Here is a 23,607-nt window from a genome sequence, read left to right on the forward strand (position 1 = left end):
TGTGTGTGTGCATGTGTGTAATGGGGCTGCCATGCCTTCAGTTTTACCAGCTGCTTAGAGAAGGGTGAAGTGGTGGGTCTCCTCCTCTGTCCCCCAGCAATGGGCTTTCCACATCTGGTGTGGACCACCCCTACACACACCTAGCCCAGCTCTTGCCTCTCTTTCCTGTGGATGGGAAAGGTTGAGTGCCTCCTTCAGATCAACAAGCTCTTCTGATACTTCAGGGCTCTTTAATGCAGGTGTTTGCCTAGCAGGTCTTTGGATAGGGGACTAAGGGTAAGAGAGTAGATGGGGAGAGGAAGTCTCCCAAATCCTGGCCACTTCCCACTTGCCTCTCTCTGGGGCACCTGTTTTCTCTTCTTAGAGCTGCTCTTCTGCCCAGAGCTGCCATTCAGGAAGTGAGTGAAATCTCATGGCTGCTTGCAACTCCTGAGACTTGGTCAGTGGGCATTCTCATGGCCAGCATCCTAGAGAGGACAACATTCCTCCCCAAATATCTCAAGTCACCCATCTGGTCTCCTAGCTCTCAGACAGCCCAGAGAGAATAGAAAGGTGCACTGGGTTAGGAGAGAGAAGGAGTCGGATTCTGAGGTGGTCCTCTGTGACCAGCATGCTGATGGAGCCTGTGCCGGATTCTGTTTAATCATATGCATCCTTCCTTATTCCTCCCTGCACATTAAGTTGGACGGCAACACCAGACTGCCACTGCCTTGTGATATCCCACCCACATTGGCTTTTATCCCACAGACTATTTTTGACTGTGAACAGAGAGCATTTGAATGCCTTTGAAATAAAATGAATGAATGAATAAATAAACAAATAATCACTAATGGTCTCTCTAAGCTCTCCCTTGAAATGCTGATTCTTTTATTCCTTTTAGCCCTTGTTATGAGAATAAAAACACACACCACCAAATCTTCCCTGTCTCCCCAGGGTTAAGGCCATTAGCTGAGGGTGTGGGGAGGAGTGCGGAGGATACATCTGGGCCAGTCTCCTTCATCCCCCTTCCCTTCTCCCTGGCTCCTGGTTCCAGTGTTCCCATCACACAGAAGCCAGAAAAAGGGAGCTGTCCTCCCTCCTATTCCTGGGTAGCATTCTGCCAGGCACAGAGAGACCCCATTGCTACCCCTGCGCAAGTGCAAACTAAGGGATGGCGGTATTGGGAGGCTGGAATGTCTCTTCAATTAAAATTCTTCCAATTATATCTGACTTAAGATAGAGGGCGCCCAGCTTCAAATATGAAGGAAACTGGAACATGCTTTCGTATGACTTGATAAAAACCACTCTCACAGCTGGTGAGTGGGTGCCATGATCAGTTCTCCAACTGTCTGGACATGTGAGCAAGAATGGGCCTCACCGCCTCCCTCAGACTCAGGCAGCTCATCCACAAAGTGGCAATCACTATCCTTTCTGCGGAGGCTGAGAGGGAAGCTTGCTGGCAATGGATGCTAGGTCCTCCCAGGGGCGGTGGTAACCATGTCCTAACCCCCTGGTGGTGGCTGTCCCTGCAGATTCACCTACACCCTGGGCGAGGGCATGTGGCTGCCCCTCAGCAAGAGCTTTGTGATCCCACCAGCCGAACTGGCTATCAACCCGTCAGCAAAGTGTAAGACGGACATGACGGTGATGGAAGATGCAGTGGAGGTCAGGTGAGTCCAGCCTCCAGGTGCTGAGGCCCATTCTTGGCTGGAGAGACTGAGGGAAAAACCACCTTCAAGTCCAGGACCCTGGGAAAGGAATCCTGACAAGCTGTAAAGAGAACTTGGCGGCTGCCTTTACATTCCTTCTACGCAGTGCCAGGATCTCCTCTATCTGGGTCAGCATTGCACACCCCAAGGCTCAGGCACAGGGAGAAGACATAAAAGCAGAATTTGTAAGCACATCTCAGGTCCTGTAAGGACTGACAGGGGATAACATGTTAATTTCCTAACCCAAGATGAGACCTTCTTTGACCAGGCCTTTCAGGGTTGGCTCAGCTCCCAGATATGGAGAATGTCTGTAATTTGTTAGCTCAAGGCTCAGAGCATGGTTGATCTCGAATTTTTATGAGGGAGTAAGACATGATCTGGCTGGCCAGGTAGAACCGTGGATTGTGATGCTACTTGTGGCACCTGGAGTCCTTTTGACGCCTCCCATGTCCCTGTGTTCTCCCCACAGAGAGGAACTGATGACCTCGTCCTCCTTCGACAGCTTGGAGGTGCTCCTTGACTCCTTCGGGCCAGTGCGGGACTGCAGCAAGGACAATGGGGGCTGCAGTAAGAACTTCCGCTGCATCTCAGATCGCAAGCTGGACTCTACTGGTTGTGTGGTAGGTCTGCCCTATCGAGCTTGTAGTGGGGAGAGGGCACAGGATCAGACACAATGCAGATATACAGATGAAAATACACTATGACTAAAAGAAAGGGTCGAGACTGCTTCTTCCTCACTGTAGCTGCACTCTAGTCTAAATTTTGAATCTCCTCCTGACAGAGATGAGATACTAATCACCAGTCAATAAGTCAAGGGATATTTATGGCGCACCTATGGATCACCTGTAGCTATCCAAGGGAAATCTCCTGAATTATATACCATGATTCTTTCTTTCCAGTCTTGCAGTCTAGTTGGTAAGGAATACCCCCAAACAATTTGAGAACTAATTAACTGCTAATAGTATGATATTGACTCTTATAGGAAATAGACTGTATTTACTCTAGTAGGAAATTCTAGGGGGAAAAAACTACCTTTGTTTAGACTTAAATCACACTGATTGTAATAGGGAATTTTAGGAAAAATCTACCTATATAAAATAAGCCAAGAATGGTATAGAAAAAATAAAAATGTGTCCCTTTTGAGACCATCGCAATGAACTCCTACCTGGGGAAAGGTGGTTTCTTACTTTGTTATTACCTATATAGACTTTGGATACCTATAAAATATGTGATGCTGTGAACTAGGAAGACTATTTGGGCTAGAGTGGACTGGGATATCTCCCATGCCATGGATAGGAAGACTGATTGAACCACACAGGCAAATGGAGGTGGGGCAGAGTGAGCCATCAGCTGCTGGTGCTTTTATATTGTCATTTTCATGCCCATCAGCACTACTGTCTGTTTCCAGCACTTTCTTCTTTTAAGGGCAGAATGATGCAGTCCTCTCAGAGAGGGGGAGGGGTGGAGAAAGAAGGCAGGAAAGCCAGGCATGAAGGAGAGGGAAGATGATTCATTGAGACATGTAGTCCTGTGGTGTTTCCAGGGCAGGGCCAGGGCTTCCATCTCTGGGGAGGATGTGGTGTCTCGTCTTGCTTCCACGTCTGACAGTTGTGCTCTTATCAGGGGACCCAAAGCCGGAGCAAGCTGTGAGGATGCTGGGCCGATTTCAGTGTTCACACCCTCCTCTTCCCCATCTTTGAGCACCTGCTCTGTTCAGGGAGCCATTCTCATCAAAGATGGGTATGAACCTGGAATCCAGGTGGGGCTCACTCTGGCCTGGGGCCTCCCTGGCTTTCACAGATTAGGCAGCAGTTGACAAGGGCCTAATTTATCTGAGGAGGGGGGAGATAATGAAGAAAGGAAAAGGGAAAGAAAGAAAGCTAAGGGGCAGGTAGGTGGAGAACTTGGCAGGTTCATCAAAGGGAGGGGAAAGTAAAGAGATTGGACTATCAGGAAAAGTACAAAGAAAAATGCTCTTTGGGCCAAGTCTTTTGAAGGCAGCCAGGTCAGTCCATGTCCCCCTCCCTGTGGCTGGTCCACTTTCTGCTGTCTAGGCAGTGAGTTTCCCAACTGGGTCCCTCAGGAGATAATTTCACTGTAATGGAGTTCCAGCTGAGACACTTTTTTAAAAAAATATTTTTTACTATTCAGCCTGCATGTCTCCATCATCCAGATTTCAACTTATCATTTTACATTATTCTCTTGGGTCACTCTAAGTATAAAACACTGTTTGTGCACATTTTTGAACATCCTTTGCATCCCCACTTCCATGCCAGCCCCATATGAGTTCGTGCATGCTCACGCACTCACACACATGCATGCGGATAGACTCCATGCTTTCCCACTGCTCTGCACCTTTCCTGAGCCCCTAAGGATTTGCTTGTCAAAAGCCTTCTGTTGGTGATCCTAGCCCCTTTACTTGGCATGGAGCTGTGCTGATGTATTCTTGTACTTTTAACACTGATCTGTGAGACAGAGCTAACAGGAATAGTTCTGATGAATATGCATTTGCAATAACAATTGGAGCCACTGCAGAAAGTCACCCAATTGTGCCAGGGCTTGGTATTAGCATAATAAATAGAAGTCACTGGTCCACGTGGCTCTTGGAGGGAGGTGAGGCCAAACCAACTGGCAGGTCTGTCAATTGAATGTTTTCCATTGGTTCTGAAGCACATGATCCCAGATGCAGGTGGATTGGTGAGTTGAGAGCTGATGTGCTGCATCCTGTTTCTTGTACCCCTGCAGAGAAGTATATTAGGAACTTGACTTTGAGCTGCCCTGACTCTCCTGGGCATCCACACCTTCCTCAAGCCCTGCTGTGTAGCAGAGTGGTCCCATGTCCTCTGGAAGTGGACCAGGGACAATGCCATCAGCTGTACAGCTGCCTTTCTCCTCTCAGAAACCCTGACATTCCGTTCTTTGGGCACTGAGCTGAAAGGCATCCTATATAATAAAAGCCTAATATGCTCAGTGTCTGGTCATCCGTTCAACCAATCAAAGAGTAATATGCTAATGATTTGTTAAGGCTGCTCAACTGCTCGCTATGATGAGCACTGACCGCCAGGGGGCAGACGCTCCAGCTGGTAGATTAGCTTGCTGCTGGGGTCCAGCTGATCAGGACTGAGCAAGATGGGCCAGACAAGCCCTGGAGCCCTCCCGCAGTCCCTCCCCGGCTGGCCAACCTCCTCATCCCTCCCCGGCCCTCTTGCAGTCCGGGATCCCTGGGGGGATGTCAGAGAGCCCTTTTCAGCCCATCTCACAGGCCAGGCCAAGGGGCCCCACCAGTGAATGAATTCGTGCACTGGGCCTGTAGTCCTATATAATAAAAGGCTAATATGCAAATTGTCCCCTTGACTGGGAGTTTGACCAGGAGTTCAACTGGGAGTTCCACCAGGGGCGGGGCGGGGCCAGCCAACCACCCACGGCCCCTGCCCCTGGCCAGCCCGGCCTCTGATTGGCCCCTCCCCCCAGCTGGCCCAGCCTGATGGGGCTCCAATTGGGGCAGGCCAGCCGGACCCCAACCATGCACGAATTCGTGCACCAGGCCTCTAGTATTTTATAAAAAGAGAGAGGATGAACTCGGAATACACTGACCCTTCAGGAACCTGGGAAAGGAGCAAAGATGTGGGAAGAGACAGTGTGTACTTCATATCCTCCTGTTGAACACAAGGCAGACAGGTGGGGCTGGTCCACCTCAGCTGCCAACATGTTTCTCAGTTCTGCATGGGCTCCCACAGGTTAGTTGCTACCCGGTTAATTGCCCTGATGTTTATATGGTCTCTGAGGACAGGAAACAGATCCCTGTGAAAGGCACACGCCTGTACAAGCCACAGCTGCTCTTTTCCAAACCAGAACATTCTCCAAACGTAGAGCTTGCTGACCCTTTGGAATGGTTCCCACTGCTAATAACTGGGTCCTGCCTAGGAGGCACAAGAGCATTTATTCTCTGTCTGTGGAGCCTGTTGGGGTTCTGCAAAGTTACTGTATTAGTGTCCTGTTGCTGCTGCAACAAATTACTGGAGGTTTAGTGGCATAAAACAACACCCATCTATATCTTGCAGCTCTGTGGTGCGAATTCAACATGGGTTTCGCTGGGCTAGATTCAAGGCTCCAGTGGGGCCGCGTTCCTTTTGGAAGGCTCTAGGGGGCAAACCATTGCCTTTCCTTTTCTAGCTTTGGAGGCCGCCCACCTCTTTTTGGCTAATGGCCCCTTCTTTCATCCTGAAAGCTGTGCCGTTGCATTTTTCTGACCACTCTTCTGCAGTCCTCTCTCTCTTCTGTTCTGTGCCTCTTTCCACTTTTAAGGACTCTTGTGATCACATCAGACTCACCTGGGTAATCCAGGTTAATCTCCCATCTCAAAAGTCATAACTTGATATGCAAAACCACTCTTGTCAAATATAAGGTGGCATGTTTATAGGTTTGGAGATTATGTTGCAGACAACCTTGGGGGCCACCACTCAGAGATGGCAGTATGGATTGGAGCAGACTTGGTAGGCAAGACTGTAGTCCAGCCATTCCCGGCTATAACAGGGCATTTTTATTCATATCAAGCCCACCTATTAAAAATTAATATAAAACTTTGCTTGAAAGTTCAGATCTGGCCAGGTAGCCCAGTTGGTTAGAGCCGTGGTTGGCAAACCATGGCTCGTGAGCCACATGTGGCTCTTTGACCCCTTGAGTGTGGCTCTTCCACAAAATACCACGTGTGGGCACGCACATACAGTGCAATTGAAACTTTGTGGCCCATGCGCAGAAATCGGTATTTTGTGGAAGAGCTGGTATTTTGTGGAAAAGCCACAGTCAAGGGGCCAAAGAGCCGCATGTGGCTCGCGAGCCTCAGTTTGCCAAGCCGCAATTTGCTGACCACGGGTTAGAGCATCATCTCCATCCACCAAGGTTGTGGGTTTGATCTCCAGTCAGGGCACATACAAAAATCAACCAATGAATGCATAGATAAGTAGAACAACGTATCAGTGTCTGTCTCTGTCTGTCTCTGTCTCTCTCTCTCTAAAATCAATAAAATAAAAGAAAGTTTTGAAATGCTTTCCAATGCGCAAATACAGTGGAAAGCCCACTCTGTACTGCTCCTTCCTCATCTTCACACTTACCCTGAAAGTGGCCCCCAAATGCCTTTGCTTTGTGACATGTCTGCATGTGCTTAGGTGAGAGACTGTGGCCTTGGAAAGCAAGAGGTTGGCCGTCCAGCTTTCTCGTGTTGGACACATGACCTTCGCTGCCAGATCATTACGCTCTAATGAGCTTTGAATTACACAGTGACCCCGCCGCCCTTCTGTCCACATGCTGTCCACAGTGGTTTTCCACCAAATGTGTCATTTCACTTCTCCTGGAGCACAGTTGTGCAGAGCTCATTACAGATGACCCTCCCTTTTCCTCTTTGTAGGGAGTGCGAGTCAGAGACTTTTAGCAATTCAGGGGCTGGAAGCTGAAACTCACATTTAATTCCTTCCAACTTTTCCCCTTTGGAGAAGTCCTGCATACCATAGGCTTCCAAGTCAGACTCATGAAAATTTCGGGAATTGCTATTTATGAAAGAAATAAAAGTGACATGTAGGAAAAGAGAACCTGTTTTGAGTAGGAATTATTCTGAGTCCCCCAGGTAAGGCGAGGCAGGCTTAGATACAGGAAGAGGTTCCTCTTCTTCCTCTTCTCCCAGAGCCCCAAACATGCTCCTGCGTCCATTATTCATGCTCTCTGCCCATAACACCCAGCTCATAATCTGCATCAGGTGCGCATGTCTCAGGCTTGGCGACATTTGACTAGACTCTTGAGTGATTAATCAACTCCGAAACCATTGGTAGAAAAAGAAGGGAAAGACGGGGAAGAAAAGCAGTTGAATGGAGAAAATCATTTTAAACTCATTAGCAAATTATGCCTCAGACAAGTAATAAGTCAAAAAGCCATGAGCATCTCATGAAAGATGATTAACCTTGTATATTTTAGGGGTCACTGAAATTGCAGTTCATTTATTAGACCTTCTTGATGGGGGAGGGCTATTGCCATAATAGAGAGAATTTTCTTGTGGAGCCTGTGGTTTATAAAGGCTCTGGGACTGCTTAATGGAACCTGTGCAGTGAGAGTTAGTGTGTGACCTTGGGGCTCCCTCCTGAGCAAACAGTCCTCTTTCAAGGAATAAGTGGAGGGATTGTCCACACGCCAGGGAAGAGAATGGCCAGCACTTGCAAAGAGGAAAGAGCTCCTTCCTTGTGGAGGCAGGATTTCTCTCCTGGCGGCTGGCCTATGGCTCAGACACTTCTAGGAGGAGGGCATGGTGTGGAGCCGGCAGTGTCTTTGTATTTATATGTAGATTTTGAGGAACCCAAAATGCATATGAATACCATAGCACAAGGCACATTTAGGTAAAAACAAACTCACACCTTGAGAAAATTGAATGATTAGCCTTCTTGGGAAGTGAGGGCTCTAGTTCAGTAAGAGTTAAAAAGAAAACTGTGTCTTTGGTTTCAGCTCTCTCTTTTTTTTTTCTTTTTTCTTTTCTGGGAATAATTTCAAAAATGTTTCCTCTGAACTGCAGCCCAAGTAAGTTATACTGAAGTAAAGATAATTGCATCTTTTTCAGAGATTGAGGATCTTGCCTTGTTTTCAAGGTCATGGCTCTGGGCAGTTTGCAGTGTTTCGTCCTATAAATATATACACCATAATATGGGTGTGTGTGTGTGAGAGAGAGAGAGAGAGAGAGAGAGAGAGAGAGAGGGAGAGAGGGAGAGAGAGAGAGAGAGAGAGAGAGAATGAATATATATGAATATTAGGCTAAAGATACAAATCCATAAATGACTTCAGAATGTACTCCAGGAGTTGCTTAAAACAATCAGACGAACAAATCTACAGAATTGATTTACTTTGTCAACACATTGACTATATTTCTTTAGGGGGTCCAGGAAACCCAGGTTTTCTCATACTTGGGATGCTATATGGCAGAGTGGAAGGGACACACATGAGCTTTGGGGCCTGACAGATTTAGGTCAGAAATCTGATTCCCACCTCTGTGGCCTTAACCAAGTGATTACTTAATCTTTCTGAGTTTGTTTGCCCTCTGAAGAAAACTAGAAAAAGAGTCTACCTGTGTTGTTGGGATTGAATATACATAGATTGTCCTGCATGTAGAATTGCTTAATTCCTGAGAGCTGTTATTTTTAGCTTTGCTCATAAGAAAAGAAAACTCCAAAGTAGCTAACTCTGTCTTCTCTTCAAATCTCCTAAGAAAGTGTAAATACCAGGTGGTCCCACTTGACACACCAATGTCATCTAGACACCAGGGCCACACAAGGTGTGGATGTGCCCGATTTTGGAGTTCTGGAATAAAGCCTGCTTGAGTTTCATTTGGTGAAGTCTTTGCCTGAAACCATGCTTAATGGAGCATTTGGGGAAAAGGAGGTAATTGAGGAGATGGGAGCCCTGGTGGTGACTGAAACAGCTAGCTGGTCCAAGGATTGAAAGCATGTGAGGTGGAATGACAGGACTGGCTTTATCTCCACTCTGATGATGTTTCTCAAGCTTTATAGAAAAAAAAGAGCTCATGGCAACCAGTGCAGCCCATTTAATTCCAATCAAACTTCTGTGTTTCAAGACCCACATTTGTGCCTGGGCTGCCTCATAGGGTGATGCCAGCTCCCTTCTGGTAGCACATCTGGCTTAGCAGCTGGATGGCCAAGGAAGCGGATGGGTGGGGGGCTAACAAAATGTGGGGTGCAATCCTCAGCTGCCTCATTTGCTTGTTTACCATCATCTGGAGCATCTCGGTTTGCCCAGCACGAGGCAGCCCTTGGAAACTTCCTTAAATGCTGTCACCTTCCGGCACTCCAGCTGTCTTTGGAGGGGGAAAAAGGATGGACCGGGCTGGGAGCCTGGAAGGCCCACAGGGGGCCCGTTTGTTTGGGAAATTGCGGAATCAGTGTCAGCAAACAGTGCACATCCTGCTGTGATCTTTGAGTGGGAAGCAGGGAGGAGGGGAGGTGGGTTTAGAGGCGCACCTGCCGCAGTCCCACTACTGGGCCAAGGTAATTGGCAGTGGGGAAGAAGAGGCAGCCAGGTGACAGGACAGAGAGGAGGTGTTTAATACTGTTTCTCTGAGTTTTGAAAGTTGTTTTTGGTTTGGTTTTGGTTTTGAAGAAGTGTGTTGGGTAGCTGACAGCACAGCCATTAAAAGCAAGTCAGATCTAGACAGACCCCAGCTCTGCCCCATATTCACTGCCTCGCTCTAGGCAAGTGATCTACACCCTTCCAGCATGTTGGGGAGAACCAGCTGTAATGCACATGTGCAGGATCTGGTGCACAGACAGAAGCAGGATGGCAAAGTGTAGCCATTGACTTTTAGATGGAGTCCAGTGCAGTGAGATGTCCCTGCATTAATTGGCTGTGTTAGTGCTTTCCACATCTTTTAAAATGAGGATAATACATGGCATTATGAGGTGAAGTACCTAAAGCACGTAGAATAGCCGGGGGTCCCAGTAAGTGGTAAAGGGTGACTGTTGTGTGAGAGGCTAATTGGGATGTAAGCCAAAGATGGAGCAACTAAGTCATGGACTACCAGTGGTCCTACCATGACCAGCAGTGTGACTTTTGGGAAGTTAAGCTCTCTGTGCTGTGTTTCTTCATGTATAAAATGAGGATGGTCACCCTGCTTACCTCAAGGAGATGTTCAGTGAGTAAGATGGATGCCATGTGAACTTCCTACTGCTCACCATGTCGCCCAGATTCTGGCTGACATGGTTCCTGGCTTCTCTCATTTGCTTTCACTCTTGGGGGTGGTTATTGAGGGCATGACAATGCAGAAAAGCTCATGTCCCACATTAACACTACCCAGGGCACTGGGATGCATACAGTCCAAACCCAAAGGAAACACATACGGGCGGTCACGTCTGTGTGTCTTCCACAGGGGTGTCCTTCTGCAGGAAAGGCCATGAGTATGGCCACTCCCACAAGGAAAGCAGTCAAACCTCCCTCCAAGGTCAGAAGAAGTCCACTTTCTCCTCCTGGCTGGATGCCCTGTCTCCTTTCATTCCCTCCAACACTGGTGTCTGGTATCAATGTTGACAAAGTGCTTTAGACACTTTTTAGAAAAGTCCTATTGATACTAAAGCAGCAACACTCCCTTGCTCCAGCCCAAAGGAATCTCTGTTAATGCATTTTAATTCTGGCCCATCATGTCCATGCTTCTGCCAACCCCAGGCCCAGTTGGGAGGCCAGCACACCTCCTCTGTCTTGTTACAATGCTCCCTTCCAGCCTTTTTGGAGGAATTGGCTTTAATGCAAATGTGTGTGGTCTGTGCCCAGAGAGAAGAAGCAAGATGTCAAAAGGTCCCTTGCTTTTAAACATAGTCCAGCGTAGCGGGGAATTTTACATTATTTGACAACGTTAATGGTTTCAATGTGAGTGTTAAAATAAGGGTCACACTCCAGATAAAATAGCAGCTACATGCCAGTTTCGAGAGAACCCACCCCCCTGATTCACCCACCTGTGTGGATGCTTTCTGATTGTGCCAGTGCCCTTCCGGACTCAGCCCCATGAAGGATAGTTCTGGCTGCTATGACCGCCACATTGGGGTGGACTGCTCCGACGGCTTCAATGGCGGCTGTGAGCAGCTGTGTCTCCAGCAGGTGGTACCCTTCCAGGACGACCCCGCCTTGTACAACATCCTCATGTTCTGTGGGTGAGTTGAGCTTCCCATGAGGCCAGCCGGTTTGCTGGGATGGGGGACTTTAGTGCTAAACCCAATTTAAAAAATATCTGAATAAGCTGGTCACCCCAGGCCAGCCTGTAGGTTCTGAGAAAAGAGCCTGCATGACTGGAAGAACAGTCCTTTAAAAAAAAAATTAAGTATATTCTTACTGATTTCTGAGAAAGGGAGAGGGAGAGAAAGATAGAAACATCAGTGATGAGAGAGAATCATAGATAGGCTGCCTTCTGCACGCCCCACTCCAGAGATTGAGCCTACAACCCAGGTATTTGCTCTTACAGGGAATCGAACCATGACCTCCAATGATACTCAACCACTGAGCCATGCCAGCTGACCAAGAGGAGCCCTTTTATAGTCAGAGTTGCGAAGACCCTTAGAGAAAGTTGGGTCCCACCCCTGTAGACAAGGAAAATGGCCACAGTTATTTCCTGCTTACATTGGAATTTTCCAACCATCTTTTGTGGAACTATTAATTAGGTGTTTTGTGACAACCTTTCAATGGTCCAAAGCTTGGGAAAGATTGTGTGGAACTAAACTATCAGAGAAGAGGAGGAGTGAGACATAATTAAATTCTGTCTCCAAAGTCCCAGCATTTTGTGCAGCTGCCCTCCCTCAGACAGAGGAATTACACCACGTAAAGAGCCCTTGACTGTGGATCAGCTCATTTCATTTGGGAGGACAGGGCAGGCAATGCCTCCCCATTTCACAGATGTGAAAATTAAGGCACAGTGAGGGTAAGTGACTCCCCCAGGACTGGGGAATTGGTGATTAGGAAGATTAAGATTAGCATTCAGGCCCTCCTGGTTTTAAAGGATTTCTGTAGCTCCTTTAAAATTGTAATTTATACCACTGACTAAAATTATATTTAAAGACATTTTCATGTTACATAAATTTGGCCCATTTTTTTTCAATCCACACCTGAAGATACGTTTATTATTGATTTTAGAGAGAGAGAGACAGAGAGAAATCGATGTAAGAGAGAGACATCAATCAGTTGCCTCACATATGCATCCTGACCTGGAATCAAATTCACAACTTAGGTATGTGTCCTAATGGGGATTCAAACCTTCAACCGTTTTGGTGTATAGGGTGACACTCCAACCACCTGCGCCACCGTGCCAGGTCTTGGCCCATTCTTACACAACCCTAGTTTGCTTGTCTGTCCTGTCCTCTCTCCTTCCTTCTCCCTTTCCCTCCTTCCCTCTCCTTTCCTCTCCCTCCCCACCCTTTTTCTGCCTGTCAGGGAGCTTGCTTCCTTTATGCCACCAACCATGCTGGTCCCTGGCTGCAAAGATGAAAGATGTGTAGTTCTTGCCCTCAAGGATCTCACAATCTAATAGGCTTACAATGAAAATCAATGTTTATAATAATAAACCTATGCTAGATTGTTGCTAATAATCATGAAAAGGTTATTTGATGGAATAGTAATGTTATTTTATTGTTTTTCATTTTTTTTTATTTCTTTGCAACCGAGCAATTTTCAATTCAGTTTCTTATAAAATCCCATTTCATAAATGGAAGCTTGATCTAAATCTTCATGTCTCTATAATGTTATCATTATGGTTGACCCACCTCAGTTAATAGAGGTAAGTTCAGCCAAAGTTGTATAGCTTTATTTATTTCATAAACATATATTTGAGCAACTAGTTTGTGCAGAAAACTTAGTTGTTAAATATAGGAGATCGCAGGCTATGAAACCTGATCTCTGCCCTCAAAGGCGTTCCCAGTGGGACACACGGTGATGAGCACGGAGAATAGGGGATACGGGGTCCTAAGGAGGGGAATTGGCCAGATGCTCACAGTGGTCTGAGGGAACTGGCCAGCTTCAATATTCTTTATAGAAATACTATGATACAGCTCAAGGATGGAGTCACCTCACTATCTTGTCCCAGACCTAGATTGGTACCATAGAGTCCTTTGTGGGTCTGGAATTACATCTGTTACCTGGACTAATGCAATAGCTCCCTAACTGGACTCCTTCCCTGTTGCAATCAGAATTCAGTACACGTGTGTATGCAGCACTCTCCAAGCTACTATAGCCTGACAAGTCCTTGGTTTGAGATTCTTATCTAACGACCAAGTCTGAGCTCTGGTCACACTTGTTCACACAAATATATAAATGGTAAATCGGGAGAACTAGTTCAAGGGCATTCACATGAGTCACATTTGTGCCTCTGCTAATAATAATGATGGAAACATTTGACGAGGACCTGCTATATGCTAACACAACAGAAGTTCTTGAGTTTCATTGTCTGTCTTCTCAACAACCCAGAGAAGCAGCTGCTGCTTCCCCTCCTTTTGCAGATATGAAAACTGAAGCTCAGAGGGTTTAATAAACTGGCTCAAGGTCACCTGTAAAGGGTAGTGTCATTGCCATTACAATATTGCTTCTAACCACTTAAAACTATGATTATTTGTTCCTCTACATAGAACAGAGTCTTTATCTTATTACAACAGTTACTGTAGGTAGTAATAAAAGATGTGTTTTAATGCCATGAACACCCACAAATTCAAAATCTTGTGTACTTCATATTAAATCAATATGCTTTTTAAATGGCAGCTTTATCAAAAGAATTCTTACTTGACTAACAAATTATAGTCTTCTCAATATAACTACAAATACGGTCCAGTTAATGACTTTTGGGTCATTGACCCATATTTGGCAGCATCAGTGTTGCCCTTCCATTAGAGTAACTGGACACGCTTAATGGGGAGGGTGTCGAGGAGGTGCCGCACTCCATGACCTAGCTGCTATTTAGTTTAATTGGAGGGGGAGTTAATATGGGTAGACCTTGTGTTTGGATACATTCTAACAGAACACAGCCGGAAGATGATCAATCTTCCTAATTTCTTAGTGACTTGTCACAGGACCAGATTTAGAAGGTCATTAATTTCTTAAGTACAGTGTCATTTTTTTTTTCTCTGCCTACTTACCCTCTAAACAAAGGCAGAATCTGGCCATATAGATGGTTCCGGAGAAAGGCTCCAAAATATCTTGGATTTTAAATGAGTTAACTCATTTACAAGCTTATCTCTTGAGCTATTTGGGAAATCAGATACTTAAAGGAGTACAGGACAGTCCTCCAAAGCTCTGAAAGCATTTATCTGCAAAGGTAAGGTGAGAGGTTCATTGTGATCACATCGTGGAAGGAGACTTGGTTTACAGGCTTAAGAAATTGAGTTGTGACAAAAATCACATTGGGATATTCACCATCTTCAGCTACTCAACACACTCCCAAAGGCATTTCCTCCCAACCAATTGGGTTGAGTTGACTGCATAGCTCGTTGATGGACTAACATCTCGAGTTTTCCACTGTGTCAGGTGCATTGAGGATTACAAACTGGGTGTGGATGGACGCTCTTGCCAACTTGTCTCGGAGACCTGCCCAGAGGGAGGCGACTGTGGGGAAAGCAGGGAGCTTCCCATGAACCAGACACTCTTTGGGGAGATGTTCTTTGGTTACAACAACCATTCCAAGGAAGTGGCTTCTGGACAAGTGCTGAAAGGAACATTCAGGTGAACCTCAAGTCCATAGAATTGATTATTCGGGGCTGCTAGATCTTCCCCCTCAGAGCTTTAGCCAGCATCACATGTTACATCTTAGAGCGAGATAAATGTGATCCTAAAAGGACAGGTTATGTTCTCTCCCATGGTCTTTTCCAAGTCTGCACTCCTCCTTCCAGAGTTCTAGAACCATGCTTCCTCTGGGTGAACAGTGAAGTATGAAATAAATTCTTATCTTGCCCAGCAGGAACTGGAAGATTTTCTGTGGAACCCTCCACAAAATGCTCAGGTTCTATTTTCCTTCTGAGTAGAAGAATCAGTGTGTGAGTCAGTCTAGAGTAGCAGTCCTCAAGTATGGTCCAAGAATCCCTGAGCAACACTGAGGTCCTTCCAAGAGATAGAGTCCTGCCTTTTCCAAATAAAGAGAGGCTGGGTTTCCTTTGTATACTTCAACCCAAACAATATGTTTCAGTAAGTTGAATGCAGAAGTGAGAATTCAGCTGTCTTGTAAGTCAGATATTGTAAAACTTTGCAAAAAATATAAAATAATGCTACTCCGCTCATTATGTTTTATAGCATAGTAGAGGTCCAGTGCACAAAATTCATACACTGGGCAGGGAGGGTGTCCCTCAGCCCAGCCTGCACCCTCTCCAATCTGGGACCCCTCAGCAGTCGGACATCCCTCTCACAATCCGGGACTGCTGGCTCCCAACCGCTTGTCTGCCTGCCTGCCTGATTGCCTCTAACCACTTCTGACTGCCAGCCTGGTCACCCCCTAACCACTCCCATGCCAGCCCGATTGCCCCCAACTGCCCTCCCCTGCAGGCCTGGTCGCCCCTAACTGCCCTCCCCTGCCAGCCTCTTTCCCCCCAACTACTCTCCCCTGCCAGCCTGGTCGCCCCAACTGCCCTCCCCTGCCGGCCATCTTGTGGTGACCATCTTGTGACCACATGGGGGTGGCCATCTTGTGTGAGGGTGTGACGGTCAATTTGCATATTAACCCTAAATTATATAGGATGTTAATATTTAATGGCTTTATGATTGATATTTTCCAGTAAATTAATATTTTTAAAATTCTTCTATTTCCAATAGGGTAAATGTTGATAGAGGTAATCCACATAAACAGGAGTAACTTGGGGCCTTCAGTTATTTTTAAGAGTGTAAAGGGATCCTAGAGCAAAATGTTTCAAACCATCGGTTTAGACTATTTCTAGGAGATTCTGCATTTGACCCCTGTTTCTGTTCGGTCTTAGGCTACTTGAATACACCTTCCTCAGAACTCATGCTTTGGGAGGTGATAAGTATGATGAAACCATTGTGATATGGACGAGCAGTTCATAGCAACCTGAGCCTAGAGTCTCATGAACAAACCGAGGCCCTAGACTCACATGAATTTCCAAGCCAGTTCCTGGAGTCACTTTTAGACAGTAGACTTTACTGTATTTCCCCTTTTGCCTGGGACCTTGCCAACAGCAAGCAGTGAGGTGTCATGCCCATTCTTGTGATGGCTGGGTCTTCTCTGTAATCTAGAAATGAGACCACAAACACGCAGATCTTATGCAGAGGGCACTGAGAAATAGGGACAGGGATGGGAAGAAAGAATGTCTCTATCTTCCGAGCAAACCTTTTTATCTGGTTTATTTCTAATCTCCCCCAGCCCTCACCCTACCTCTCACACCCACGTCCTACTCCAGACATGTACACTGAGTGGGGTTCCGAATGAGGGGAGTTTTTGGCCCAGAAAGAATTTTTTCATTGTGGGTTGAGATATGGATTTCACACTAAGGAGTGGGATTCACCTGCACACTCAGAAATAAATGTCTGCATCTGTTTCCAGGCAAAACAACTTTGCTCGAGGTTTAGACCAGCAGCTGCCAGATGGTCTTGTGGTGGCCACTGTCCCCCTGGAGAACCAGTGCCTGGAGGAAATCTCAGAGCCCACCCCTGACCCAGACTTTCTGACTGGTAAGTATGCCTCCTGCCCTCACTTACCCTGCAAATGCCAGGTGGCTCCCCAGGGTCTCATAAAATGAAGACTCTTGACCTCACTTACTTGGTTTCAAAGCCAGTGATTTCCTTAATATACAATAAAAGCTCAGTCCTAAAACTGAACACTGGTGGGATTGTCAGTAAAATTGCCAATATTATTATATAATCATCTGTAAAATACTCATAATAATACCTTTCTCGCTAGACTCACTGGGATGCTTTGAATCAGATGGGGTAGTAGATGAGAGTTCAGAGTTCTCAGTGGATTAAAGGGTATAACCAGATCATAGCAGAGGCAGAGAGAAGGTGCAGGTTACTGTGGCCTGAATGTCTGTCATTGCCAAGTACTGTGGGGCAGTGTGAGGGTGGTCCAACGACCCAGGGTCTGAATCCCGGCTCTGCTACTTTCTAGCTGTGTGACTTCAGACACTGCAGCTTCTCGGGTCATGCCTTATCATAAGATGGAGCGACACCTGCCACAATGCTGTTCTGAGCCCAGTGGCATCTTCCCCTGGCTCATATGGAACTAAGGGAAGGGTTGATGGGAAGAGGCAAGAACCTCAGGGGAAGCTTCTCCTTTCTGTGTCTGTGAAGACCCCCAGTTAGCATCTCCTGGACTAAAGAAGACATTTCAAAGGGTTCCATGGACCCATCCATAAAGGGCAACTAACCAGGAACCCAGCGTCATGTGCTGGAAGGCTGGATGTAAGCACAATTTCTTTACTGGCTTTGTTCATTTCTCCATTACTTCTCTTCCTTCCTCATTCTATGACGCTTATTTTTTACCCTTTCCCCCCTTTTCCCTCCTTTTCTCGGTAATGGATTGTGCTGGGGTCAAGCCTCTTCCAAATATTGAGTTATGTTAACATTGTAGTTTAGACCTGGGTAGAATTAGAAATAGGTCTGTCTGGGGTAGTGTACATAGTGATTAATAGCGAAGGCTCTGGAACCTGACAGCTGGGCTCAACTCTACACTGACTGTGTAATCTTGGACAAGTTACTGACCTCTGTCCCTCAGTTTTTGTTACCTGTAAAAATGAATATTATCTTCCTTATACGGTTGTAAAGTTTATAGAACAGTTGCTGATACACAGTGAGATATGTTTGTTAAATAAATAAATAAACCTTAGTGTTTTATCTATGGGGGGAGGAGAGGGAGCAAGAAAGAAAACAATTAGATATACCTGGACCAGAAATAAATCTCATTGAAATCAGTTCCCCACTAAAAAACAACTACAAACACAGACACACACCCACACACACACACACCCCCACACACACAGACCTTAAAATGAAGAAAGTACAGCGCAGCCTCTGGGCATGTCTCTAAAGCCTACATCTCTGGTGCTGGGGAATCTTGATGTCTTGCTTCCACTTCATTTGCTGAGAAACATTTGCCGGGCGTCTAAATTACCTGGTAAAGGAGGGGTGAGATGCACAAATAGGACAGGGTCCACACCAGTAAAAAGCCACCTGGTTTCCATTTAAAGACCCACCACAACCTCACACGTTAAACTTACTGTGCAGGTGAGACTGTATTTGGGTCGCCAGGCCTGGAGGACAGAGAGTAGTCCTGGATGCTACCTGAAGCTTTCTGGGGAGGAGTGGGTGGATAAATCTGAGAAACACCAGAATATCTTTGGAAATAGGGAAAAGATATGAATTCGGTCATCAGCCACAACAGAACATTCTTTCTTCCCGAGCCCTCGGACCTTGCCTGATGTGGCATGTTGGAGGCAAAGAGTACAGGGTATCCACATGGATCACTTTCGTTTTCATGGCCTTGAGAGAGTGAAGTCTATGTTCCGAAGTGTAGAGGGAACCCTTCTTGACCTGCTACTTTTGTAGCCTGCCTTTGTTTTTAACCTATTTTGATTAAAAAGTGGTGCCATTTAGACCAAGAACTCTTCTTTGATATATAAAGGAATCCATCTTCTTTATATAAAGCCCAGAATAACTAGAAGAGTCAATTAAAGAGATGGTTGACCAGATTTCTTCCATATTAACTTTCTAGTCGGGCAACACTTACTTGTATCTTTCCTGAGAGTCACACAGATAATTTCATATCTTGTCACACTATTGTGCTAGTATAGGTCGTAATCCCCATAAACCTACAAGCTTGGATTTTAGAGGGAATCTTCTATATCAGCATTTCTAAGCATGAAAAAACAGTGCTCCACTCTTTTTAAAAAATATATATTTTTATTGATTTCAGAGAGGGAGGGAGGGAGGGAGAGAGAGAGAGAAACATCAATGATGAGAGAGAATCATTGATTGGCTGCCTCCTACATGCCACACTGGGCATGGAGCCTGCAACTACGGCATGTGCCCTGACTAGGAATGGGCCAGTGCTCCACTTTTAAATAAGTTCTGTCTTCAACTCTTTGCAACATCTTAGCATACAACAGGTTCCAGAAACCCCGAGATAAAGAAATCGGTTGACTTCATTTAAACCAGCAGTTCCTAAACTTACGTCCCTAGAGAATTCTCTTACACATAACAGCTATTTTCATCTTTCAGAATTTCTGGTTTGAAGACATACTAGAAAATATTGACTTGTGTGTTTTATCTTGCTGATTGCTTCCCCCTTTATCAAAATAACAGTTAAGGCTGAGCTTTACCAGCCTTTTTCATATAATAAGTTGTGTGAAAATAAATGTAGACTAATCAGATGAAAGCTGTTTATTCATAGCTTTCTCTATTCTATAGAGTCTGTAGTATGGGAGTCGGTTGCCTTCACTTCTTCTTGGAAGAGACAGATGGGCAGGCGGAGGGGAGGAGAATTTAGAGGGGAAGAAGAGAGGCCAGATGAGCCCTGGGGGAGTTGTTGGCAATAGAGGGCCAACTACCCAGGAGTATGGCATTCTCTGTGAGTGTTTAGGGGGACATATTTGGCATTCTCTGGTTGGACCTAAGTTGGAAGCAAGAACAAAAATTGGGAATCTGTCAGTTATTAATCAAGTCCTGGGCATGGTGGGCCAACTTTTACAGGTGTTACTGTTTGGCATCCTGGACTGGTTGCTCGAGATAGTGCTCTGACTTCCTACAGATCTGATGTAGGATAGTAGACTCCCTTCTTGGGCTGATTACTTTGGATAGGTTGGTTTTCTGGGCTGATTGCTGCAGATTCTGGGTCAGAGTTCTATTTTTACATGTGATCTGGCCATCATCTATTTGTATTTTCAGTCTCTTAATTAAGGAAAAGAAGAGAGTGCAGGGGCAGACCAAGGAGGTAGAAGAGACTGCTGACCCCACTCATGGGTCTACTGGGCATCACAGTCGCTAAAGCAATATGAAGATGTAGAGTTCTGTGCTCTTAGGAACTCCTTCAAGGTCAACCAAAGGAAACAGACTTTAGAACTTTGGTGATAATATATCCCCTGACATTTCAAATAAATAATAGAAAAAAGCTTCCTTCCTTTCTTCTTTACTTCCTCCCGCCTTCCCTCCTTCTCACCCTCCCTTTCTTCCTTTCTTTCTCTCACATAAATCTATTCAGTCACTTTTTCTTCAGGCATAGTTAAGGAAAAAATTAATGTTTATTCTGGAGAAAACATTAGTTGGAGATACTTTGTTTGAAAAAAAGAGTCATTCATAAATGTATTCCAAATAACAATAAATTAACTCGAGCCTACTGCAATGCCAAGGGCACACTGAGAAATAATTCTATGACTCAGCTGAAAAGTATATCTACTTTAAAATATCCCTTTCTTTTTAAATAATGGAAATATTATCTGTAAGTGGGCACAGAACAACATCTGCCGAGCAGCACAGTTATGTAACCGTTTCCTTAGCTGTGCTCTGGCATAAACGCATTAAGTAGAATGGTAGTTAAGTAACAGAGCAGTTCGGTTGTCTGGCTCACCCTGGGTGAATGTGGGACACTCATCCCTCTCTACTCTTCTGCATTCGTACTTCCTGCATTTTTTAGTTCCTCTGTTGTTCTAGATATTTATAACAAAAGCATCAATTAAGAAGTGTCAGGTTCACATAATTAGGGGTGATGAGTGAGGTGAGGTAGAAGTGACAACATGGTGGAAGCCATGTTCCATGTAGTGGTTTATCTTTTCTCAACATACTTTTATACCCGAAACATAATTTTGTTCTGACAGCCTACCTACCAAGTAGGTAAGATGAATCGCAATCCCACTTTCCAGATAGGAAAATTGTAAAACACGAGTTGCCTAGTCCAAAGTCACAAAGCCTGATTGGAATCACAGAATTGAGAAGGAAGGACTAGGTCATTTCAGCTGAGCCTCTAGCTTTATAGACAAAACAACTGGGAACTCAGATCCTCTAGCCAGGTGGCCAGAGAGAGGAAGCTCAGGCTCCAGACTTGCAGTCAAAACCCCTCTCCCCCATAGCCAGTTTTAGAACACCCGTCTCCTGATTTCCCGCTCCTCTCTTGTCCCACTAGGAAACAATTCAATTAAAGGGAACATTTTATAATACTGTATATTGAAAAATCTTTATTTAGTGGGCTTGCTATTTTTTTGTTATTAAACTTTTCAAAAACACAGCAAGCTGATGAACTGACTTAACTATAGGGTACACGTTATCTAGAACAGTCCTCCACAGTGTGCCTCTTATGTTCCAATAAAACGTGCCTTTGGGGTATGTGACTGGGTCTTAAACTTGTAAAAGCATAATTTCATTTATATGATTTGAAAATTAGCATAAAGGTTAAAAGCCAGAGTAGGTAGGAGAATGACTGTTGTCATAAAACTTTATGCCCTAAAAGAAGAACATTTGAAAGAAAAAGTGCTAAAACCTTCTTTGAGTGTTAATCATTGATGGCCTACAATTAGATTTAAGCAATTGATTCACTAAGTACCTCTTCTGACCTTTTTTCTTTTTATCTTACCAATAATTATTCCCATATGATTCACACAGAAATGGAAGTTTGGTAATTGCACACCTAATTTGATCAGCATTGACAAGCAGCTAATTAATCCCACCCACTCTTCATCTAGTTTAGGTATTAAATTAGTTGATTATGCCTGAAGGAAGCATGGGTTAAAATGGCAGGATAATTCACTATATATGTATTATTTCCATTATATTTATACACACAGTCACTATCTCCTGTCTTCTAAATTTATTTTATATATGGCCATTATATTTGTATATATACAAATATGCATATATCTCTCTATATACTTATTCCTATAATATATACATAGCAAACAGGCATAGAAATTAAGCTAAAATTGGTTTTCTAAACTTAGCAAGGTGAATTTTTGTTTTTACTACCTATGGTAGCGGTTCTCCAGCTGTGGGTCGCGACCCCTTTGACGGTCAAACGACCCTTTCACAGGGGTCGCCTAAATACATCCTGCATATCAGATATTTACATTACGATTCGTAACAGTAGCAAAATTACAGTTATGAAGTAGAAATGAAAATAATTTTGTGGTTGGGGGTCACCACAACATGAGGAATTGTATTAAAGGGTCGCGGCATTAGGAAGGTTGAGAACCACTGACCTATGGCCTAATTATTTTGTTTCTGTAGCATTTTATATTAATGGCCAGAATTCAAATAGGGTGCCGTTCCAAGGTGCCCACAAAGGAACAGCCCATTATAACATCACTAAGAGGCTACAAGGATGTGTTTCTTGAGAGTGACCTTAGATGAGTAATTTGCCTTCTTGGAGCCTCAGGTGTCCCACCAATAAAAGGAGGAGTGCAATAAAGTGTCTATCACCGTGTCTGGCACATCAGTGTCACCCAATAGAGGGCCATTCCTGCCCCTTAACTTAGTTGCGCTGACACTGTTCCTCCTGGTAAAGAAGAAATAAGCATGATCAACTTCAGAGTAATTAAAACTTAAATACTGAAGACGGATCAGTTAAATGGGACGGAAAAATCAATGTTATCAGGTATGTAAGCTAAGTCAATTACTGCAACTATTAAAGGCAGTAAAAATCTGGTGTGTTACAGTAAGCCTAGCGTTTTATATACATTTATTAAGGGAATATTATACCAGAATGGTTAAGAACCCCAGCCCTGTCTCAGACACACCTGTTGGCCTAGGGCCCTTATGCAAACACCTTCTCTGAGCCTTAGTCTCCCCATTTATAAAATGCAAATAATAATACCTATTGCACAAGAATCAAATGACTTTATAGGTTCAGAGGGTTTAGCAAAATGCTGGGCACAGAATCAGGGTTCAGTGAATAATATCTGTTGTGACTATGGTTCCAGAAATTCTCTCCATCAAATTTTCTCACACTTACTGCCCCCCACACTGACCCCCAGGCCAACCCAATAGGTTTGGGACTTGGGAATCCATCGCACATGCTGAGCCCGTGTTCTCCTCTGCCCCTAGGGATGGTGAACTTCAGCGAGGTGTCTGGCTACCCCGTGCTGCAGCACTGGAAGGTCCGGTCTGTGATGTACCACATCAAACTCAACCAAGCGACCATCTCTCAGGGTGAGCACAGCAGCATGCTGTCACTCCCACCTGCTCTGGGGCAGGAGTTCCTTCCCCAGGGCACAGTGTTTTAGCCCACTGTCGAAGGTGCATTCTAAGTGAGATAGATAATCAGTTCATTTGTACTCACCTTTCAGGGCAAATGGCTGGAAGCAGACCCTTTTCTAAGGATGGATTAAATTGCAGATTTTATCTTGGGTCATAGAAGAGATGGAAAGGGCAAGGCAGGGACCACTGAAGATAAACACCTACTTTATCACTTTGTTCCAATTGC

The 23,607-nt window shown here is 45.0% G+C and overlaps 1 protein-coding gene across 2 annotated transcripts in view; it reads left to right on the forward strand.

Moving 5' to 3' along the window:
* The window catches only part of ASTN1 (astrotactin 1), a 285,725-nt gene that overhangs the window by 205,774 nt on the left and 56,344 nt on the right, over positions 1-23,607 (forward strand). For both annotated transcript variants that reach the window (XM_036344655.1, XM_036344656.1), the window contains exons 10-15: positions 1,512-1,649; positions 2,158-2,308; positions 11,211-11,377; positions 14,727-14,921; positions 16,747-16,874; positions 23,229-23,333. In XM_036344655.1, coding sequence (XP_036200548.1) covers positions 1,512-1,649; positions 2,158-2,308; positions 11,211-11,377; positions 14,727-14,921; positions 16,747-16,874; positions 23,229-23,333 — 884 coding nt within the window. The remainder of the gene's footprint in view (positions 1-1,511; positions 1,650-2,157; positions 2,309-11,210; positions 11,378-14,726; positions 14,922-16,746; positions 16,875-23,228; positions 23,334-23,607) is intronic.

The sequence above is a fragment of the Myotis myotis genome, unplaced genomic scaffold (assembly GCF_014108235.1).
Source record: "Myotis myotis isolate mMyoMyo1 unplaced genomic scaffold, mMyoMyo1.p scaffold_m19_p_18, whole genome shotgun sequence".
Classification (NCBI taxonomy): domain Eukaryota; kingdom Metazoa; phylum Chordata; class Mammalia; order Chiroptera; family Vespertilionidae; genus Myotis; species Myotis myotis.